The sequence below is a fragment of the Terrapene carolina genome, unplaced genomic scaffold, assembly GCF_002925995.2.
Source record: "Terrapene carolina triunguis isolate 2854851 unplaced genomic scaffold, T_m_triunguis-2.0 Scaffold84, whole genome shotgun sequence".
Classification (NCBI taxonomy): Eukaryota; Metazoa; Chordata; order Testudines; family Emydidae; genus Terrapene; species Terrapene triunguis.
In genome coordinates, this window is record NW_020664435.1 from 42,057,471 (window position 1) to 42,079,057 (window position 21,587).

Consider the following 21,587-nt stretch of genomic DNA (forward strand, 5'->3'; position numbering starts at 1 on the left):
CAGCTTTCACTGTGACATGTCCCTCAGAGTGAAGTGCATGGATTATCGAGATGGCCCAGGAACATGTGAGGAATGTGAGGTGGGCATGGAAGGCAGTTCTGTACGAGCTGCAGGGGGAGGCAAGCAAAGATGTGTTCCATCTGCAGTTCAGGAACCTCAGGATGTCTGTCTGGTCCTGAAGCAGCTGTATCCTGCCCATTTCCTCTCCTGGCTATCCATATGCAGTTTCTCCTTGATAGCCTCTCTCCATGCTCTCTCTCACAATTAGAAGATTGCAGAACCTCCTGGAACAGGTCTTCCTTAATCCTCCTGTTTCTTCTCCTTATCTGACAGAGGCACTCAGTCCATGTGCAGGAGACAACCATCAAGGGCACATCTGCAGAAGCTAAAGAAACAATAGACAGAGGCACTATTGAGAGTGCACTCACAGACTTGAGTCAAACGAGTTAGAGAAACACCACTTTCTCACTTCCCCGTGGCAGGCACAAAGCATGGTGCAAGGCCCAGCCACGGTGAGCTCAGCCCAGGGGGAAGGGGCAAGATAAAACTAAGGGTGGAAGGGTTTCAGAGGGATATCACTACAAGTGCCTAGGGCCACTTCTGAATACTGGCACTGTTTTCCCCAGGTGAGGGTGATAGCAGCTGATATCTCGCTCCTGTGGGTAACCAAGGATGCAGTTCCTGCTTGTGCACAGCTGCAGACCAGGTCCATATGCTGCTCACTGTGTGCTGCTTTGTTAATGGCAGAAATAACTGCCAATTGTTGTGGCAAAGTTTCCTACAGAGAGGGAAGAAACAAGGCTGCTCTCCCAAGAAACCGGTGCAGAGGATTGGAGAGTAGCTCCAGGAAAGATTCCTAGAGATTTCTATGGAGAACTCCCAGGCATCAACAAACTTTTCCACAGGGCCTCCTCTACCCAGCTGCTTAGGGGAATGAGAAGCAGATACAAACAGTGCCTGTGTTAGTTATTTCAATCCCTCTTCTACCCATAGATCTAGCTCATGTCTCCCTGCAATATCAAAGCTCAATGAGTACTTACCAGAGCTCCCCTCTTCTGCATCAGGTGTGCCACAGCACAACTGGCTAGACCCTTCAGGACTTAAGTAGAGCTCCTGGCTTGCCATGCCACCGCACATCCCTGTCACCTGTCCCCATCCTTCTCCAACTCCACTTCCTCGTCCACCACGGTGTCCTCGGAATTCACTCCACCAGCCACTGTCTCCAGCCCTACTGAGGTATCCACAGGCTCTTGGCGGTGGAGAAGGGGTCACCGCCGAGGATGGCATGCAGCTCCTTGTAGCAGCAGCATGTTTTTGGCAACACACCAGACTGACGATTGGCCTCCTTTGCCTTCTGGTACACCTGCTTCAGCTCCTTGATCTTGGCATGGCACTGCTCTTTCGCCTCCATGTCACGAGCAATCAGTCCTTGCAGCTGAAGCAGAGTTGTGCCTGCATAGCCTCCTCCCCCCACAGACCCAACAACTCCGGTGTACTCCAGGCAAGAGTGCATTTGCTGTGGGGAGCCAGCATAATTAGCTGGACAGATGCAACATGAGCTCTCCACAATGAGCAAACTGGAAGAGGAATTTCAAAAATTCCCAGGGCTTCAAGGGGGAGGGACGCATGCCTGTGTACCTGGCTGCAGGGCAGTGGAGCTCAAACTGGTGACCAGAGCCGTCATGATGGGCATTGGGGACACCTCCTGGAGGCCACTTAGGGAGACATAAGCAACGCAGCGTCAATGCCGACACTGCATCACTAACTACATCGCCATAAACACTACGCCTCTTGTTGGAGGTGGTTTTACTATGTCAAAGTAGCAGGTGAGTTAAATCGGTGGGAGAGGCATTGCAGTGTGTATACCTCCACAGTTAAGTCGACATAAGGCAGTTTGTGTCAGCCTAATGTATAGTGTAGACAAGGCCTAATTCACTGAACTATGCTGTATAGTGGGATGCAAGTTCATATTCTGTATAATGTGTAATTTGAGCTTTTAATCACAATATAACCGACAAAAATTGAGTGTAGTTGATATTAAAAAAAAAAAAAAAAAAAAAAAACCACCACACACACAAAAACCACCTACAAGTCAGTTGCTATGGCCCACTACTTCACCAGTTGACCTATATCATACATCCTCTCCCTTCAGCAGCCTCTGAAAGACCACCTGAACACACATAGTAAATGCCCAGATCCTATTCAGAGGAGATCAGTAAGGGAAAGTCTTGAATATGTGGAATGGAGTGAAAGGCTAGGAAATTTGCCATAAAAATTGACCAACCCAGGTATGACAGTTGCAGTCTATATGGTTTTATAAAAATTTGATGATGAGTGAATATAATGTAACTGGAATATGCTTCAGGCAAAAGGTCTCTAGTAAGGTATCATAACAAAGCTTATAATCTACTGAGTGTGATCATCCTATTTGTATAGATGTACCACTCTTGTATCTAAAACTAGAAATATGAAATATAATTGAGGGCCTATTGTAATTATGCAAAGTGTGGGCCATTAATAGTGGTTTGGAATCTTGACTCCCATTAACAAGGACCATTATCTGCAGATGGCTGTGTTTTACCGGTAAGTCTTCCTGTATACCTGTGTGCTGGAAAGTGGGTAATGAAGTCTTGCAGTGACATGTGATCATGTCACCTGAACTGGAATCCATCTTTAACCTGGTGTCTTTCCATTGAGAAGGAGGGGGTGGGAACTCAGAGAGGGACAAAAGGATTCCTGCCTTATGCAAAAGATATATAAAGGGGTGGAAGAGAACAAAGGGGAGAGAGGAGCCATCATGAAGAATCCCCTAGCTACCACCTGAGCTGGAACAAGAGCTGTACCAGGGAAAAGAATTGTGCCCAAGCCTGGAAGGTGTCCAGTCTGAGGAAAAGACTTACTGAAGCATCTCTGAGGGTGAGATTATCTGTATTCAGTTTGATTAGACATAGATTTGTGCATTTTATTTTATTTTGCTTGGTGACTTACTTTGTTCTGTCTGTTACTACTTGGAACCACGTAAATCCTACTTTCTGTATTTAATAAAAATCACTTTTTACTCATTAATTAACTCAGAGTATGTATTAATACCTGGGGGAGCAAACAACTGTGCATCTCTCTCTATCAGTGTTAGAGGGCGAACAATTTATGAGTTTACCTTGCATAAGCTTTATACAGGGTAAAACGGATTTGTTTGGGTTTAGACCCCATTGGGAGTTGGGCATCTGAGTGCTAAAGACAAGCACACTTCTGTGAGCTGTTTTCTGGTAAACCTGCAGCTTTGGGGCAAGTAATTCAGACCCTGGGTCTGTGTTGGAGCAGACGGGAGTGTCTGGCTCAGCAAGACAGGGTGCTGGAGTCCTGAGCTGGCAGGGAAAACAGGAGCAGAGGTAGTCTTGGCACATCAGGTGGCAGCTCCCAGTGGGTTTCTGTGATCCAACCTGCCACACCAGGCACAAAGTTTACTTATCTGCCCTCTACCATGGTGAGTGATGATGAAACAACAACAAAAATAAATGGCTGCAAGAGTGAGCAAGCAGAATTTTGCAAGACTCGGTTGAGGGATGAAAAGCCTGTGTCGCTGCACAATGGAAGTACTTGTCACTGGAATCATAATAGGTCCCTATTTATCAGGAAAGGGATTAAAAGGGAGATGGAATGAACAGTAGCCACAGGGAAAGAGAAAGGAAGTAATGTAACAAGACTGCTTTTCACCAGGAGATCCCTATCAAAAGGTGAATTCCTCCAAATGAGCCTTAACCAGCGCCAAAAAGACAAGGGTAAAAAAAAGCAAGTGAATATCTCCAGATCTGATCTTCCCTTCCTCACCCCAAATTCTGAAAAGATTTTACAACTTTTTTTTTGTGCAAAGGGGAAGTCCCTGGTGGCCACAGTGTTGCACCCCCTTTAGGCACACAATGAACTCTAGCCCTTTGAATCATAGAAAGATTAAGGCACACCCAGGTTCAAAACAGGTCAATCTACATTGGACTGCAAGTTGAATTAAGGAACCGTGTTTAAACATTGTTTCAGACAAACTTATCTAAGGTCCTAATTAAGTTACCAACCAGTCATGTCTTAGAGTCCCAAGACAAAGTTAAAACAAGATAAATGGGGCTTAACTACACGAAAGCCTTGAACATCAGCAGAGTTCAGGCACGTTGTTACAGCATAGTTTAGACCCATCTGCTATGCAAGAGAACCACACTTCAACAAGTTGGAGGTTTCCATGTATTAATACAAATGAATTATTATTGTAGATGGAATCTAACAGTTTGGCCAAACAGCGTGGGTGTGTACAAATCTCATTAGAAATAGTTTTAAAATATTTAGCCTAAGCCTTTATCTAGGCTACCACGTTGTTTTTAAACCATGTTCTAAGAAGGTTTGAACCAATCCATGCTGATCAGCCAGACTAGATCAGAAACCAGTTTAGCTGCAAGAATGTTTACTGTGAATTTAAACGTTCTTCAACTCAGTTCCCAGATCTACGTAGGTGGCACCAAAGAGGCCTGCTCCAATATAAAGAAAGGTTCTGCCATGTTGCCAAATGTTGGTCCTCATAATAGGAAATAAGTTCACTACATGTATTTGACTATGTTCCTTTAAACAGGGAAAATTTCAAAAGTTAGTTAATTTTTTTAATATAGATATAGATACACACACACACACACACACACACTATTTACTCTCTTTCTTCAGTAAGGCTCACGGACCATTTAAGCTATTTGGATATACACAACTTCTATGCCCCAACTATTCCCAAGCAGCCCTCCCAAGGTGGCAACCTAACAAACACCACACACACACACACACACACACACACACACACCCCATTCTCTCACATCCTTCCCTGATTCTTAATATAAAAAAGCAGCACCCACTTTTTATTTTGTCTAAATAAGGTTTCACAGAATTAAAAATTTAAATACTATTCCTTGACTTTAGCAAAGCTTTTGATACGGTCTCCCACAGTATTCTTGCCAGCAAGTTAAAGAAGTATGGGCTGGATGAATGGACTGTAAGGTGGATAGAAAGCTGGCTAGATCGTCGGGCTCAACGGGTAGTGATCAATGGCTCCATGTCTAGTTGGCAGCCAGTTTCAAGCGGAGTGCCCCAAGGGTCGGTCCTGGGGCCAGTTTTGTTTAATATCTTTATTAATGATCTGGAGGATGGTGTGGACTGCACTCTCAGCAAGTTTGCCGATGACACTAAACTAGGAGGCGTGGTAGATACACTAGAGGGTAGGGATAGGATACAGAGGGACCTAGACAAATTAGAGGATTGGGCCAAAAGAAACCTGATGAGGTTCAACAAGGACAAGTGCAGAGTCCTGCACTTAGGACGGAAGAATCCCATGCACAGCTACAGACTAGGGACCGAATGGCTAGGTAGCAGTTCTGCAGAAAAGGACCTAGAGGTCACAGTGGACGAGAAGCTGGATATGAGTCAACAGTGTGCTCTTGTTGCCAAGAAGGCTAACGGCATTTTGGGCTGTATAAGTACGGGCATTGCCAGCAGATCGAGGGATGTGATCATTCCCCTTTATTCGACATTGGTGAGGCCTCATCTGGAGTACTGTGTCCAGTTTTGGGCCCCACACTACAAGAAGGATGTGGAAAAATTGGAAAGAGTCCAGCGGAGGGCAACAAAAATGATTAGGGGTCTGGAGCGCATGACTTATGTGGAGAGGCTGAGGGAACTGGGATTGTTTAGTCTGCAGAAGAGAAGAATGAGGGGGGATTTGATAGCAGCCTTCAGCTACCTGAAGGGGGGTTCCAAAGAGGATGGAACTCGGCTGTTCTCAATGGTGGCAGATGACAGAACAAGGAGCAATGATCTCAAGTTGCAGTGGGGGAGGTCTAGGTTGGATATTAGGAAACACTATTTCACTAGGAGGGTGGTGAAGCACTGGAATGCGTTACCTAGGGAGGTGGTGGAGTCTCCTTCCTTGGAGGTTTTTAAGGCCCGGCTTGACAAAGCCCTGGCTGGGATGATTTAGTTGGGAATTGGTCCTGCTTTGAGCAGGGGGTTGGACTAGATGACCTCCTGAGGTCCCTTCCAGCCCTGATATTCTATGATTCTATGATACAACCAGTAGTCAAGAAACAGAAAAGCGTGCATCCGTAAAAAAAAAAAAAAAAAAAAAATCCAAGATTTAGATTTGATTGGTTTGATTTGAGAAACCCAGCAACTAGAGAAAGGGCAACATAACACATGACATTCCTATAGATGGACATACTTTAAGAAAAATAGGTTTCTCTTTTATTCACCATGTGCATTTATTATATAATAAACTAACCCAGATCCTCTGCTGTGGCCAAGAAGCAATCTGCATAACATTGGGTGTGTTAAGAGACCACAAGGGTGGCTTAAATTACTTTGCACTCCCCCAATCACAATTCAACAAAATAAGAATATTAATGGTTTAGTCCATTAAAGTGTGACTGAATATATTATGCAAGTTTTTCTTCCAGTATCACTGGGTTATATTACCATTTCATTCAATGAATACAAGTGAGGAAAGTACAAATGTAATACTAATTTAGAAGCAGGATCAAGGCTCTCCTTTCCTTTCATTTGGGCAGATTGCAACTGTTTAACAGAAACAATTAAGAGTCTCCCTCTGATAGGATTTAATGAGTTCTACTTGGTTTTTAAGAGCAAGATCTCACAGATATCAAAAACAAATGAGAAAGATTAGACCATATAGTCCACCCCCAGGTGCTAGTGCAAGATTATTCCCTACAGTACATTTTCTAGTGCTTTGTGCAAACCATACAGTATCCCCCAACACATTATGCAAATGACACATATATAAAAGCAAATAGACTATCCATAATTAGTGCTGGCCTCAGAGGAGACACCTCATTCACCCTCAGTGAAGCAGTAGCAGCTGGCAAAAGAGAATAAAGAAATTGGAAACAAAAATAGGTCCACTACCTATCCTCCCAAGGGTGTAAACTCATGACTGCAAGCAACATTCAAAACCTAAACAGCTGTTCGTATTTTTCAGAATTAAAGAAGGGTGCCGATGTTGAACCGCATGTCTAGCACAAAGTATTTACGAACAGCGTGATCCATACCAGGCTCCCCAAACTACAATGCCCATTCAGTCTAGTGACAGCCCACAATGCTTTGGGTAATGTAGTTTGTATAAGAGAGCTCACAGTACACAAGCTGTTATAACTGAAGACAGACAATATAAGGCAAAAACAGTTTGCTTTCAGCTGAAAGCAATTCATTTATATCCCACTGACTAACCCAGAAAGAAGCAGTGGCACTATTTGTACAGTTCCTCTACCAAAAACTAAGGAGCTAAAGGGGAAGCTTTTTTCTTTTTTGGAGGGGGGGGGCACGCGCAAAGAAGAGGACATGAATCTAAAAGGAAAAAAGGAAAGCTTAGCAACATATATGCAGCACTGCTACTAAGAAAATATAGAAGCAACTTTCTAAACATCTTACTTTTGGAGAGAGCATTAATGTTGCATCTTACAATGCAAAAACAAAACTAATAATTTTCTGATCTTAAGAACAAAGATGAAGTCACAATGCAAAGCATATTTCATTGACATAATGGCTAGAATCCTCACAGAGCTAATGTAACCAAAATGCACCTCATCTCTGGCAAAAAGGATGCATTTTGACGAGGTTTTATGGGTTTTGTACACATTTATTAAATATTTATATCAGCATGGAATTGGGAGTGAAGAAGGGATTGTCTGTTTAGACATATTCATGTACAAATGATACACTGGCTATGTTCACATTAAAAGCCAAGTCTTGTTAATGCTTACTTTGCTGTAACACCCATTGGCCCCAACCGGGATCACAGCCCATTGTACCCATGTACTGGGTGCTGAACTCACTCACACAAAGACATTATGTTCTTTGGAAAAGGACCTTACATTTTAAGAAGTGACCTGGGAAAAGGGCATGGAGGAGGGAAGTATGTAAATATATATTTTTGTTTTTATAAACAGATGGACTAAGACAATTATCCCCATGTACTCTTCAGTCTAGCACAGGGGTTCTCAAACTGGGGGTCTGGACCTCTCAGGGGGTCACGAGGTTGTTACGGGGGGGGGGGGGTCGTGAGCTTTCAGCCTCCACCCCAAACCCTGCTTTACCTCCAGCATTTATAATGGTGTTAAATATACAAAAAATGTTTAATTTATAAGGGGGGGGAGAAAAATCACACTCAGAGGCTTGCTATGTGAAAGGGATCACCAATACAAAAGTTTGAGAAACACTGATCTAGCCAAATAAATGATGGTCGCTACCTGTACAAGGTGAATAGCACACTGCCACCAAAGCAAGAACTAAGCTCAAAATATGGACTTAAAACCCCTCCATGGAAGTATATTGCATAGCTAGTAGCTCACATTAATAAGTCCTGCTATTGCTCTATTCAAAACAAGGACACCTTATTAACAGCTTAAATCCATTTTTATTCAACAGTTTCCTAAAAATTAATTCTATTTCTATCCTATATAAGATAGGTATAAAAACTGTAGGGGAAAAAAAGTCACTGAACAGTATCTATTAAACAAGCTTATCTTTTCTGCCCCCTTCCAGCTCTTATTGGGAAAAAGAACACCAGCAGCAGAGAACGGGGTTGTGTTGTCCAAATGGTTAGTCAGAGAGCTGAACTACAGACATACTAAAGAAAAAGTGTTTAAAACCTTTTGCCTGAAAAGTCTAAACATTACATGCATTTCTATTGAATGGCACCAGCACCACAGCACTACTTGTTTGTGATCATTTGACAGTTCCTAGAAAATGTGGGACAGCTTTTACTTTTTCAAAGCCATTTCTGTTACCATTAAATTACAAGCGTCTAACCACTGAGGATGTTTTACAGAGTATGCCAAGTTCAAAAAAGCATAATCCTGAAATATATAAAGCATGTCAGCAGAACAAGTTTTCCCCATAATCACCTCAATCATCTTTCAGAAAGAAAGGTAACTGGAACAAAAAGTTATGGGGCAGAGATGGCAGTGAAATGTCATTTTAACATAAATTGGTACATTTTAGATTAAATAATAGATTTACAAAAGTGAACACAAGCCCTGTCCAGACTGGGCCTCAAACTTTGTTTGCACCAAACCAGTTTAAAACAAAACAAAACGCAGTAACTATTTAGACAGTGCCTGCTGCAGTGTGTACAGGTGTTATTTTGCATTCAGAGATGTTAGGATCCATTCTGCAAGGTCACTAAGTGCCTCCTACGAAAGTGCTAAGTACTTTGCAGGACTTGGTCCCTTGCATGGCACAGGGTTCAAAATCCTTAAGGATAGACATCAACTAGGCTTGGTGGAGGTGGGGATTGCTTAACCTGTTATCCATAGCTGCATTAGAAGTCTCTGCCTATACCTCATCTATATTAGCCCAAGATAGTACCAAAATAGAAATTGTTTAGATTTCCAAACAGATAATGTTTTCTGCCATACAAAGAGCGTTCCAACTTCTGCTCTATTTTCCCCCAGTGTAGATCAAAAATAACTCCTTTGAAATTAGCGTCATTCTAGCATGACAGAGCAAAACTTGACCCAGCCATTTTGAAAGCTGGCCACCACCCTTTTTGGTGATCTTGGAATTTATATTATACATACTTATTCTCTGATTGAAACATGTGCATAACTCCATATCACCACAAATTACACATGCTTACTGAAAGGAGCACTAATCCTAAGAGAAAGTTCTGTCCATGCATTCATAAACTTGTTATGAATTTTATTATTTATTTTTTTTAAACACACTACACACCAGCTAAGCTTTACAGTCCCAGATTCACTGATGTCCTGAAAAAGTGGTGGCTTTCAAAGTAATAAGTTCAAAAAGAGTTTAAAGGGTTGAACACAAATACATCCATAAAGTTTTAAATATAATGCAAAACACAGTCCTTAGCTTACTAAACCTATACAGTATTTTGTGACTTGACACTTAGATTAGCTGTCAATTTACCACTGTACTTCAAACTTCACGGACAAAAACCCTCCAGATACCTAGCTCTATTCGAGCATTTATTCCCCACTTAGAAAACTTAGGAATAGCTATCTTAGAAAACTTTCAAACAATTTAGCTGGTAGTTAAACTGAACAGAAACTTATCTTTTTGAGACCTCTTATCTTTAGATTTTAGTGCAAACATTATTTCTATATAACATTATAACTAAGTAACACATTACTTGCTCTATATCTCCAGCATATCAAATCTTTAGCTATCGTAAGAGGAAAGGTAGTGGATTAAAAATAAATAAATAAATAAGGTAGGCCTGTGATAATATCCTTTGGAGTTCAGAGCTGTGCTTAATAGCTTTTACTTAAGCAATAATGCTAATGGAATACAAGTTTGTTCTCCAAAAGTGAGCTTGTGGTGCATCAAATAGCATCTTTGCCTTTTATTTTCTATACAGTAAACAAATTATTACAGCACACACCTGTATTACATTTGATATATAAGCAGTAATGTTATTTAAAATAAAAATGAGGCTTTTAAAGCTATGCAAGTGGTGGTCTGGATGCTTTCTTCTCAGAGGAAATCCAAGATGGTAACCCCAATGTGGATTATTAGTCAACTGTTCAGCAAGCTGAACATTTTATAATACAGTAGAACCTCAGTGTTACGAACATACTAGTCAAACACACACCTCATTTGGAACCAGAAGTACGCAATGAGACAGCAGAGACAAAAAAAGCAAATACTGTATACTGTGTTAAACTACTAAAAAATAAAGGGAAAGTTTAAAAGATTTGACAAGATAAGGAAACTGTTTCTGTGCGTGTTTCATTTAAATTAAGATAGTTAAAAGCAGCATTTTTCTTCTGCATAGTAAAGTTTCAAAGCTGTATTAAGTCAATGTTCAATTGTAAACTTTTGGAAGAACCATAACATCTTGTACAGACTTACGAACATTTCAAAGATATGAACAACCTCCATTCCCAAGATGTTCATAACGCTGAGGTTCTAGTGTACCATACCAGTTCCATTTTTTAACATGCTGGGTTCCGCTACATGCGGGGGGGGGAGGGGTGGAGGATCAGTGGTGATAGAGAAAGCTCAGTGATCATTGCCCCAGTTTGCAATTCTGTTTCTACAATTTCAAGAAGAGTGGCAGGCTGCCCTTTCACTGAAAGCTGCTTCCCTTCTCTGCCAGCTCCCAGTACTGCTCTCCATAGGCGCAGCTCCCTTGAATTCAGGCAGAAGTCTACAAGCCAAAGTTTCTGATCTCTGCTCTCACAACAATCATTTCAGCAAGGGGGGAGCAAAAGCAAACAGGAAAAAGCCACCACACAATTAGAAACCAAGACAAGAAGAAAAACTGTTAGAGAACTGGAGAAAAATATGGATAATTAAAAATTAATAATAGGAATTGTGGCAGGACATAGCAGAACAAGTGGTACACCCCACTACCAACAAAGCAGGAGACTATGATACAGTATGTACCTGCTGAAACAGCCAAGATCCGTGTCCTCACTCTCCCACTTTTGTGTGCATGGACACAGACACACACCCCTTCTCATCAGATATTTCTTCTCTTGCCATAACAATCAAATCTTATTACCGTGCTTACAGAGGGTGAGGCCGAAGACTTGAAAGCAAGACTTGACGGTCACAGAGGGTTTGGAACTGTATTAACAACTAGCTAGAAATTACATCCTTGCAATTTTTATTGCAACTCAAGCTCAACTCCTCTCCCTATAGTAAGTTCAGGTCATGATGTTAAGTCCTCAAGCATAGCAGCATCACCTGCATTTAAATCAATCTGCAGTCAACTATTATATGTACATGTGTAATACTGAGCTGTGAAGAGAAATTGCACATAGATAATGGTGTCCCAAGCTGACACAGTATTTGTCACCATCTAGTCCAGGGGTCGGAAACCTTTCAGAAGTGGTGTGCCGAGTCCTCATTTATTCACTCTAATTTAAGGTTTCGCGTACCAGTGATACATTTTAACGTTTTTAGAAGGTCTCTTTCTATAAGTCTATAATATATAACTAAACTATTGTTGTATGTAAAGTAAATAAGGTTTTTAAAATGTTTAAGAAGCTTCATTTAAAATTAAATTAAAATGCAGAGCCCCCCGGACCGGTGGCCAGAACCTGGGCAGTGTGAGTGCCACTGAAAATCAGCTTGCGTGCCACCTTCAGCACGTGTACCATAGGTTGCCTACCCCTGATCTAGTCCATGTAACTGTCATGTTGTCTTGTGTCAAGATGACCACACTGTGAATAAGATCCACTATTAGTTGCAATCTATAATATTGCTGCAAACTTAAAATATATTTTATTACAGGCATTAAGATGTTTCATTAAATTGTTTTCTTAATATCCCAATGCAAATTATCAGCCTTGCAAATCAAATGGTAATTCACACTTTAAAGACCTTAATTCCATTTATACTTAATAAATGCTGTACACATAACCCTAATTCAACCAACCATATAATGGAGGAGGTCCCAAACTAGAAACACTAATCACTTGTGGCAGCCTTCTAGGTCAAAATTATATTTTGTAAAGTTAGAGCCCAGCAAAAAACTCCTACTTCTAGAATATCTAGCAGCATGTAAATGGCATTAACGGAAAATTTGAAAAGCCTTGATGGATCTGTTCAGCCATCACATATGCTATCCACAGTCATACTACTGATGTATTGACTGCTGTAGCTGGGAATCTCCACTATAAATGCTTATTTTCAACAGATAATTTGCCTCTAAAATGTGGCTATTACGACTATCATGTCTATAATCAGAGGATTAAATAGCTTCACATATAATTTAATTCAAACCATAACCAATTAGTTCATTTGGTAATAGTGTACATATTAAACAGTCACCAAGAGTCCTTAACATGGACTAAACTCCCAAGGACTCATTATGGTTTTCCATGCTAATGTGGGTGGATTATATGTAAACCTCAGTGCCAAAGATCCAATAGATTCAGTATGAGCTGAATTACTAAGCAGTTTCATTTGCGCATTAAAAAGTGCAGTTTCTTCTCTCCCAATAATGTTCAAATAAAGTTAAGTGATGCATTTTCCAAGAATTCTCAAGCTTTCAGTTATGCAGATAACGTTTTTTTTAAATCATCAATGGAATTAACACTGTCACCCCCCAGCACAACAGTCACAGTTTATCGGCTAAGGTTTTAACGAATAAAACAAAAGTAAACATATTCTGAATTAAGACTAACACTTTGTCCCGACCTCAACTTGTTGTACTAAGATATTACAGGGGTCTCAACACTGGGATGATCTTACAATACCATGTGTGCTGCCGTTACATCAAGGCACTGGAATGAGTCAAGGCCAGTGGCAGACTAGAGACAGTTGCAATGTAAAGTTTAAAAAAAAAAAAAAAAAAACCCACACACACAACACCTAAGTTGACCTCAATGAAGCAATGCATTCTTGTTATTGATGAAATTCAAAAGTATGAGTGGTTCCCTCCTTAATATCAAAGACAGTCATGGAAAAGAGGATAGAATTTGTGCAGGCTGCAGGCTCTATATAATAGATATACAGTATGTAGATTTTCTTATTGAACTCTGAATTAAGAGGGTTCAACTGAAGCCACATACAAGAAAATCTAAATAAAGTCACTCTTGATGTCCAGCCCTGATTAATTATGAAGCACTGGGGACATTGAATACTATAATACAGAGTGTAGAATTAAGGGTTTGAGGTGGGGGCCCTTCAAGCCAGGATTACCACTCTGAACAGGCAGTGCTACCACAAGGCATTTAATACACACAGGAACTCTCCACCACCAATACTGGACATACAAATACTCCCACACAGACATTTAAACCAGAGCCTAGGGCAGCAGCTTCGTGGGGCTTCAGGGACCTGGCTACCAGCATATCCAGGAGTTAAAGGCTGTGCCCACAGACATTTCTCACTGGAAGGTGCTGGAGTTTGCCTGCAAAAGGAGAGGCAGATCCATACACCAATGGCACTCCGAAGAAGCTGGCAGGCCAGGCTGCCCCAGCCACTGACATCCCGGGGGAGGGTGGGAGTAATGGGGGCCAGGCAGGCCAGGCTCCCCCTCACACCGACAACACCCGAAAGCTGGGGGAGAGGCCCGGCTGCCCCCACCCCATGAGTGGGTGTTTGGGGCGGAAGGAGCCGCTTAAACTTTGCGGCGATCCCCCTAGAGGAGCAGCGGCGCCTCCCGCTTCTGGGGACGGCAGATCCTGGCTCCCAGCGTCCCACTCTGAGGCGGGCGGGCAGGAAGGAGGGAGGGGGCGGCCATTAAACCAGCTCCAGCTAAGCCATTCCCGGTGCTCAGCGCCAGCCGGCCTAGCGCGGCGTACCCAGCCCCCCCGCCTGACGGGACAGCCCCCCCTTGCACCCCGCTTCTCCTACCTGGCTGCTGCTGCCTGCGGGCGGCTCGGTGCCTCCGTCTGCCCCGGGCGGCCCCGCTGCCCATCGGGTCGCCATTATTTCATTCCCGGTTACAAAGGAGGAGCAAATCCTCTGGAGCCCTCATTGGAAAACACACGCTCGCCCGCCCAACGCCCAGCAGCAACCCGAGCCGGCCCCGCGCCGGGGCTGGGGGGAGGCTTCACGGAGCTGCCATGGGGCAGGGCAGGACGATCCCCCTGGACTTCAGCTGAACTCCCCGGCTTCCACCTTCATGGCTAACGAGGGAGAGAGGGGAGATGTGTCAGTGCGGGGGTAAAGCCGCCGCTGCCGCCACCCGTCCCTTGTTAGGCTAATTGCGCTGGCTCGTCATCTTCCTCTTCCTCCTCCGCCTCCTCTCCGGAGCCCCAGACACGGGGGGAGCGGGAAGCGCCCACCGCCTCCGCTACACACAATCGTCCGTGCCCCTGGAGAGGGTGGGTACGTGACCCAGGGGTGTGGAAAGAAATCCCGCTGGCCACCGACCCCTCCTCCCAGGCACAGCAGCCCGCCCGGCGCAGCGCTCTTGGTGACTTTACTACCTCGCCTCGGCCAACTTTGAGCAACTTCGGCGAGAAGGAAAGACGTCTTGGCAAAGGCAGCCGCAGGGAGCTTCCCGTTCCTGCAGCCAGGGTGGGGACGGGGGCCGCCGGGCCAGCTGCAGGCTGTCTGCAGAATTACAGGGTCCCACACACAACCCCTCTGCTGCCCCAAAGGGGGGGACCCCGCGTATTACAGCAGGAGAAGCCTGGCAAAGTCGGGGTTGTGATGTGGTGGGAGTTTGTATCAAACGCCCCCACGTTCCTCTGCATTAGCTAGAGCTATTCCTGATCAAAGCCACACGCAGACACCTCTCCGCCTCCAACCCGACAGCTCCTGCCCCGGGCTGCCCGCGCATGCGGTGAAATTTAACGCACACGCACAGTCCCTAGCAGGAGCTGGAGCCGCCTGAGCGACTCCCTCCGGGGAGACTGGTCTGTGCCGCCTGGCAAATGAAAGCCAAGCTCGCACTCAAGCCCCCAGCGCCGTGCCTGGGGCAATCGCGCCGGTGGTGCCAGCTGCACCCAAGTCGGCGCCAGCTGGGCGCTGCGTTCGGGGGAGGAGGGTGTTTTTACTACAGCGGCTTCTTGAAATTTACAAGCGCCGCCTCGGGGGTCAGGGGGCTCCCCTGCGACCACCGACACACCCCACAGAATCCCCCTCCAGAGCGGCACGGTGTGACCCCACCCCCAATATACCCGCGCTTGCCCGGCGCGGACAAGAAGTCACAGAACACGAAGTGGGCATTCACCCAGGAAAGCTTATGCTCCAATACATCTGTTAGTCTTAAAGGTGCCACAGGACCCTCTGTTGCTTTTTACAGGACACGTTGTGACCCCCACAACTCCAGCTCTTCAATGGCTAACGAGAGCGCGGGACCTGCCCCAGGGCCAAAACCCGACACCCGCTGCTCGCAGCAGGGTTCCCGCACCCGGGCTGAAGCAGAAGGGGCCAGTCTCCTGCTCCCGCGTAAAATCGCCACACCCCGGTCCCCGGCTCTACCCGCAGACTCGGAGAGCGGGCCCTGAGCTCCAAGCTCAGCCCGAGAGAACAACACACGGGGCCCTGATAGCGTCAGAAAATGCCTCCCTGACCCCCTCCACCCTCAGATCCACTCCTGGCTTGGCTGAGCCAACAGCGGGAGCCGTGGAAAACTCTTCACGCCCAGGGCTGGTAACAGAAACCACCGTAGCCCCATACTCCTGTCCCCTTCCTGCCGCACCAACTCCCTGTTATCCTTGGCCCAGTCCTACTGCTTGGGCTGGCAAAACACAGGCACCCTTCTCCCCCAGATTTCCAGCTCTTTCTCCGAGATCTGCCTGCTCTGGGCTAACATTAAAAACACAGTGACTTGGCCCTTGGCCGCCTACCCTGGGTTCATAACAAAGGAAACCAGCTCCCCGAAAATTCACAAGTTCCCTCCAGGCACCAGCTTGGCAAGCAGGTGCTTGGGGCAGCAGGTCCAGCTATTCGGCGGCAATTCGGCGGACGGTCCCTCACTCCCGCTCCAAGCGAAGGACCTTCTGCCGAATTGCCACTGCAGATCACGATCACGGCTTTTTTTTTTTTTTTTTTTTTTTTGGCTGCTTGGGGCCAAAACCCTGGAGCCGGCCCTGGTTCCCTCTAAAGCAGTGGTTCCCAAACTGGGGTTCGTGAACCCCTGGGGGTTCACAAAATGTTACAGGGGGTTCTCAGGGAAAAATTCCCTAATGGCGGACAGAGCTGTCCCTAGGGATGTGGACTTCTAAGAACTAAGCAGATCAAAGCAAGCACATCTATTACACTGACGAGATTTAAGCTTCAAGACTCCTTATAAGAAATGGAAAGGGAGGTGGATATTTTCTGCTGTTTTTAAAATTAAATAGGCAGCTAGTATTGTTTTTAAAATTATTATGAAGAACAAGTTTAAGCTTTGTTGTAACGTGCGTTGGTTGCCTGGACTGCTCAAGACCTGAATGCTTGTATAGGAGGAACTCTTTGAGTTGGCTTCTTAAATATCTTCATGCTCTTTCACATCTGATACTCCTTGATGAAACATAGGAGCCTTGTCTTATAACAGGCTTATTCAAAGTGATACAAGCTATGAAAGTGAGATCTTGGAAGAATGTTGCCATTTTCATAATGTAATAAAAATACTGTAATGATAAATAATAATTAATAATAGTGTGTAATAAGCATGTCATAAAAACAAATTTTATATTTCCAAGATCACGGCTTTTATAATTTATACTCAGGTAAAGGAGAAAATACCTGGACATTTCATTTTTAGGAGGGGGTTCGCAAGACTTGACATTTTAGTTAAAGGGGTTCACGGGTTGTTAAAGTTTGGGAACCACTGCTCTAAAGCCACTATCTGCCTACTGAGCTGTAGGGCCAGGGTCCTTTTAAATCCTCTTTCACACCTTGCTACCTACAAATTCCCACCATAGTACCAATAAACCTAACACTCCCCTCCCTCCCATCTGGAGAGTTTCCAAAACCTCCTGTCCAGCATTCAAGAGCAGGTGAATTAATCCGGAAACAGTAACTACCCCCAATTCCATTTCCCTACCAGTTACTCATCGCTCCTGGAAACAAACCTCCTGCCCCCCAGCTGCACCATATTTGTGTAATAATCTCTGGTGGGTAGATGTTACTCAGGTCCTATGCCGTGGGGTTCTTTGTGATAGTGGGTTAATAGGACTCATAATTCTCCTAATGAAAGGCTTGAGGCCTTTGGTTTTACTTTTGTTTAAAGGTGAGAACATAAACTCTATCCACTTCCACAATCATTCAGTGTTGATTTGTTCTCTTTCTCTAGATCCACCTTTTCCCCACCTTCCTAAGCAAAGAAGGGTCTCCTTAGTTGTGTGTTTTTGCCCTACATAACCTTCTTCCTGCTCTGATCTGTGGGGCCCCACAGAAGAGATAATTGTCCCTTCCAACCACACAATATCTGCTCCTTCTGCTAATATATCTAGAATGCCAAGAAAGGTGTCTATATTATTCAGTCCAAACCCAGAGGGAAAGATTTCTAACTAACTATCCAAATACTGACTCCTTTTGCATCTATGCAAATATCCGCAAGCGGATTTTCCCCACTAATTAAGCAGAAGCCCCTTTCAGATGGGTTGGTGGTGAGAACCACCACTGAAATGCAGCCATCACCACCAACTAAACATGTTACACAACTGTAAGGAAATGGAAAATTCTGAAAAAGAGAACATGGATCAAACCTCCTCACCTACAAAAAGTGGGATAGGATCTTTCATGTCCATATAGACCAGGCTTTGTTTAATTCAAAACTCAATTATTATAAGGGATGGTTGCACTCCTTGCAATTAGGATTAGATTACAACATTGGGCTCTGATTATGCAACAACTCATCCAGGTGCTTAACTTTATGCACTTCCATTGACTTCAGTTGGACTACTGATGTGCATATAGTTAAGCATTTGACTTTTTCCAAGGGTGGGGAAAAAAATACTTTTCCTGTTAATATGCTGTTATCCTAAAACAAAATAAAAAAACAACTCTTTTATTTTAAGGTTACAAACTAATCACTTTGCTAATTTGCCAAACTATTGTGTTTAAAAACCTCTCCGATTTGTGCATACGCACTATAGTAACTACTTCTACAGCAGCTACAATACTAACTGCAAATCTAAATTATCATAGTATCTACATAGAAAGTTTTCAAACTATTTTAATAGGGAGATTTCAACACAAATGAACTTCAGGCCTGATTGCTAGTGCCTTGAAAGTCTCTTTTACATCAGTGAGCAACATCCACCAGTGGAGCAATATCAGTGTAGCTACACGGGTGCAGAAAAACACAGCATAGAAAAGACCTCAGTTTTTATTTTCTTTGTATAGGAAAGTGTGATTGTAAACACATGCACTCCAGCCTTAAGTTCTTTGTTCACAGAACATGTGTGGAATGAGCAATAGTATTGCAAGTTTCCCCACACTACCCCAGGCCCAAATTCTGTAGGAATCACTTCTAGAAGTGAGAGGATAGTTCATTCTCCACACCATTTCTATTTTTGTCAATTTACCAAAACTACCAACTATGGTGCTAGCTACAGACCTGATTCTGCAACGATTATTCACAGGGAGAACTACTCAATTCTACTGAAGTTCTTATACCACACCCTCTCCATGGTATCTGAATAATCTCTTACTCACACAAGTAGTCCTATGAATTACTCATAAGAGTGGCAGGATCATGTACTATGACAATGATTTTTGTGTGCTGTATTGATTTTGAATTGGACTGAGACAACCAACTTATTTAACTTAAGCCACTGGTGTGGATGCAGACAGGCAGCTTGGAGCCAAAAGGCTCTGTGTCTCTTTACCAATTCCCTGACCAATCCATCTAGTCCCCAGCGGCTTGAAATATTTAACAATGTGTGTGTGTGAACCTGTACCAATACAAACTTTCTAAGGTGTACTCACACTTATTCCATTTTGAGCAATGGAATGGAACTTTCCTCATGCCTAAAGACTTTCTAATTAAAAATATCATCAGATACATTAGAATAACCCAAGAAATCAAAAATAGATCACCTTTAAATTATTTATTCAAACAAGAGAAATATATATTGAGTCACCATCCCTAGAGTTACTCCACTGATTTCAATGAAGTCATTCACTAGATGAATTTGACCCATCATATTTGGTTGTATAATGAGATATATTTGCATTTAAAATGTTTCCAGGACCTTTTTTCTGTACATAAGGTTTGCTTCTATGTAGTTACAATAACTACATAACAGTTCAAGGAGTTGTATTTTGGCAATCTGTTTGTTACAAGAAACCCTCTTTAAACAGGGGCTGTTAAGATTTTATACTAAAATCAATCAGAACTTTTTTTTAAAACTACAGACTACAGCAGGTAATTTGGGCAAATGTTTGAATCACCAGTGAAGCTGGTGTAACTTTGAACCTTAAAAATAACCCTGAGCAAAAATTACTCTAGTTTTACATAAAACAAACAGGTGTGGTTAGGCAGTAATTACAGTTTTATCAAAAGTAGGGTTGGTTTTACGATAACTATAGAAAGGAGTTTGTCCTCACCAGCCTTTTTTCCCCACATGGTCTAGCCAGAACAAATCCTCTACAGCTAGTTTGGTTTTTTTTAGTTTAATTGCAACAATTATTTGTTTGAATATTGCAGGGAACACAATGGAGTGCACTACCGCAAGACTTCAAACCTCATTATGTGAACATGTAGTTTGGCTTTCTAATCTTTCCCAGGATGCACAGTGTATATGCCCAGTTAATGTGCACTTTTTCTGAAGTGTATGAAGCATGATGAACTATTAACAGGACTTACTCAGCCTCTGCAGTACAGAAGGAACTGAGTGGGCGTTGGTCGCATAGCGTCAGTTAACTGCCTGAATCAGCACAAGACGGGGACCACGTATGTGCGACCCAATCAGGCACTGCTATCAAAAGTCTTCGAGTAAAAGTGCAGGGACGCACGAACACCTAAAATGGAGCACCCACAGAGACAGCACTCAAAGAAGAAGTAACTGTTCTACACATAAAGTTATACTGCTGCCCCTTACTTCAGGGCTTTTTGCTACTTCATTTTCTGACCCCAAATGATGTCCTTTTGAAACAGACAGACACCTTTCTCTCAAATGAGTGAAAAGCATTCTGGTGCCTCCAATGGCAGTTTGAGAGGGATCCTCAGGGCCCAATTTGTCACCGTCACTCACACTGAATGGTACCTTATTCTTCACATAATCCCCCCAGAAGTGTCCGGGTGAGACTACCCATCTGAGTAAAATTACATCAATACACACCTTTTACAAGAATGAGCCCCTACTGTTCATCCTAACTAAGATCATCCCTTCCATTCATGGTCTGGGCCTTTGTACAGAAGAGACTGCTGGCTGTGCGAGCTTACATGGGTTTTACGATATTAGTATTTGAGCCCCAACAGCAAGCTTGGTGCTCTACAAACAAATATGTCATGATCCATATCCAAAGGAGTTCACCATATAGACCAACCACAGACAAAAACACATATTACATGGTGTGCTGGGATGAGTTGGTTGCAGTATAACGTTCTAGCTAGCAATAGTATGCACAAACTGGGACTAGAAAGTGCCAATCAGAACTCATTTTAATTTTGACTTGCATTTCTAGAGAGGAAAAGGAAAATGTACTGCACCACTCTGTCCCCATAAACAAAACTCTTACTCTTCATATTTTGTTGAAAGAAAATACAGTAAGATAAACAGGACATCATCAACATGAAAATAATACTTGTTTCTGAAAGTGTCATAGTATTGTTAAAATAACTTCCTCGATTGCTAAAACTGAAAGAACTTAGCAAGCAAAATTCAATTTCTCTATTTTTTTGAGTCTGTTGTTTACTCTGTGCTTTTGACAGAATTTTATAGGGAAACAATGCAATTGAGTGTATACAAAGACATCCATCAAGGAAGAAACTGATAAAAGGCCCAAATCATACATGTTGAAGCATGTTGGCAGATCTCCATGTGTGTACACCACTCCATTCAATCAGTGAGGCTCCATATGCATGCACGGGTCTGTCCATGCTTTGTGACTTGCAGGCCTGGGGATCCACGGGATGATCTTTAAAACAGGGGAACAAAAATACTCTTCTTAGAGTGCTGTTTAAG

The 21,587-nt window shown here is 43.3% G+C and overlaps 1 protein-coding gene across 1 annotated transcript in view; it reads right to left on the minus strand.

Moving 5' to 3' along the window:
- The window catches only part of LOC115271181 (rho GTPase-activating protein 21-like), a 96,806-nt gene extending 81,931 nt beyond the window's left edge, over positions 1-14,875 (minus strand). Inside the window, exon 1 of the mRNA XM_029911010.1 lies at positions 14,371-14,875. Coding sequence (XP_029766870.1) covers positions 14,371-14,445 — 75 coding nt within the window. The 5' untranslated portion in view covers positions 14,446-14,875. The remainder of the gene's footprint in view (positions 1-14,370) is intronic.
- Between the last annotated feature and the right edge of the window lie 6,712 nt (positions 14,876-21,587).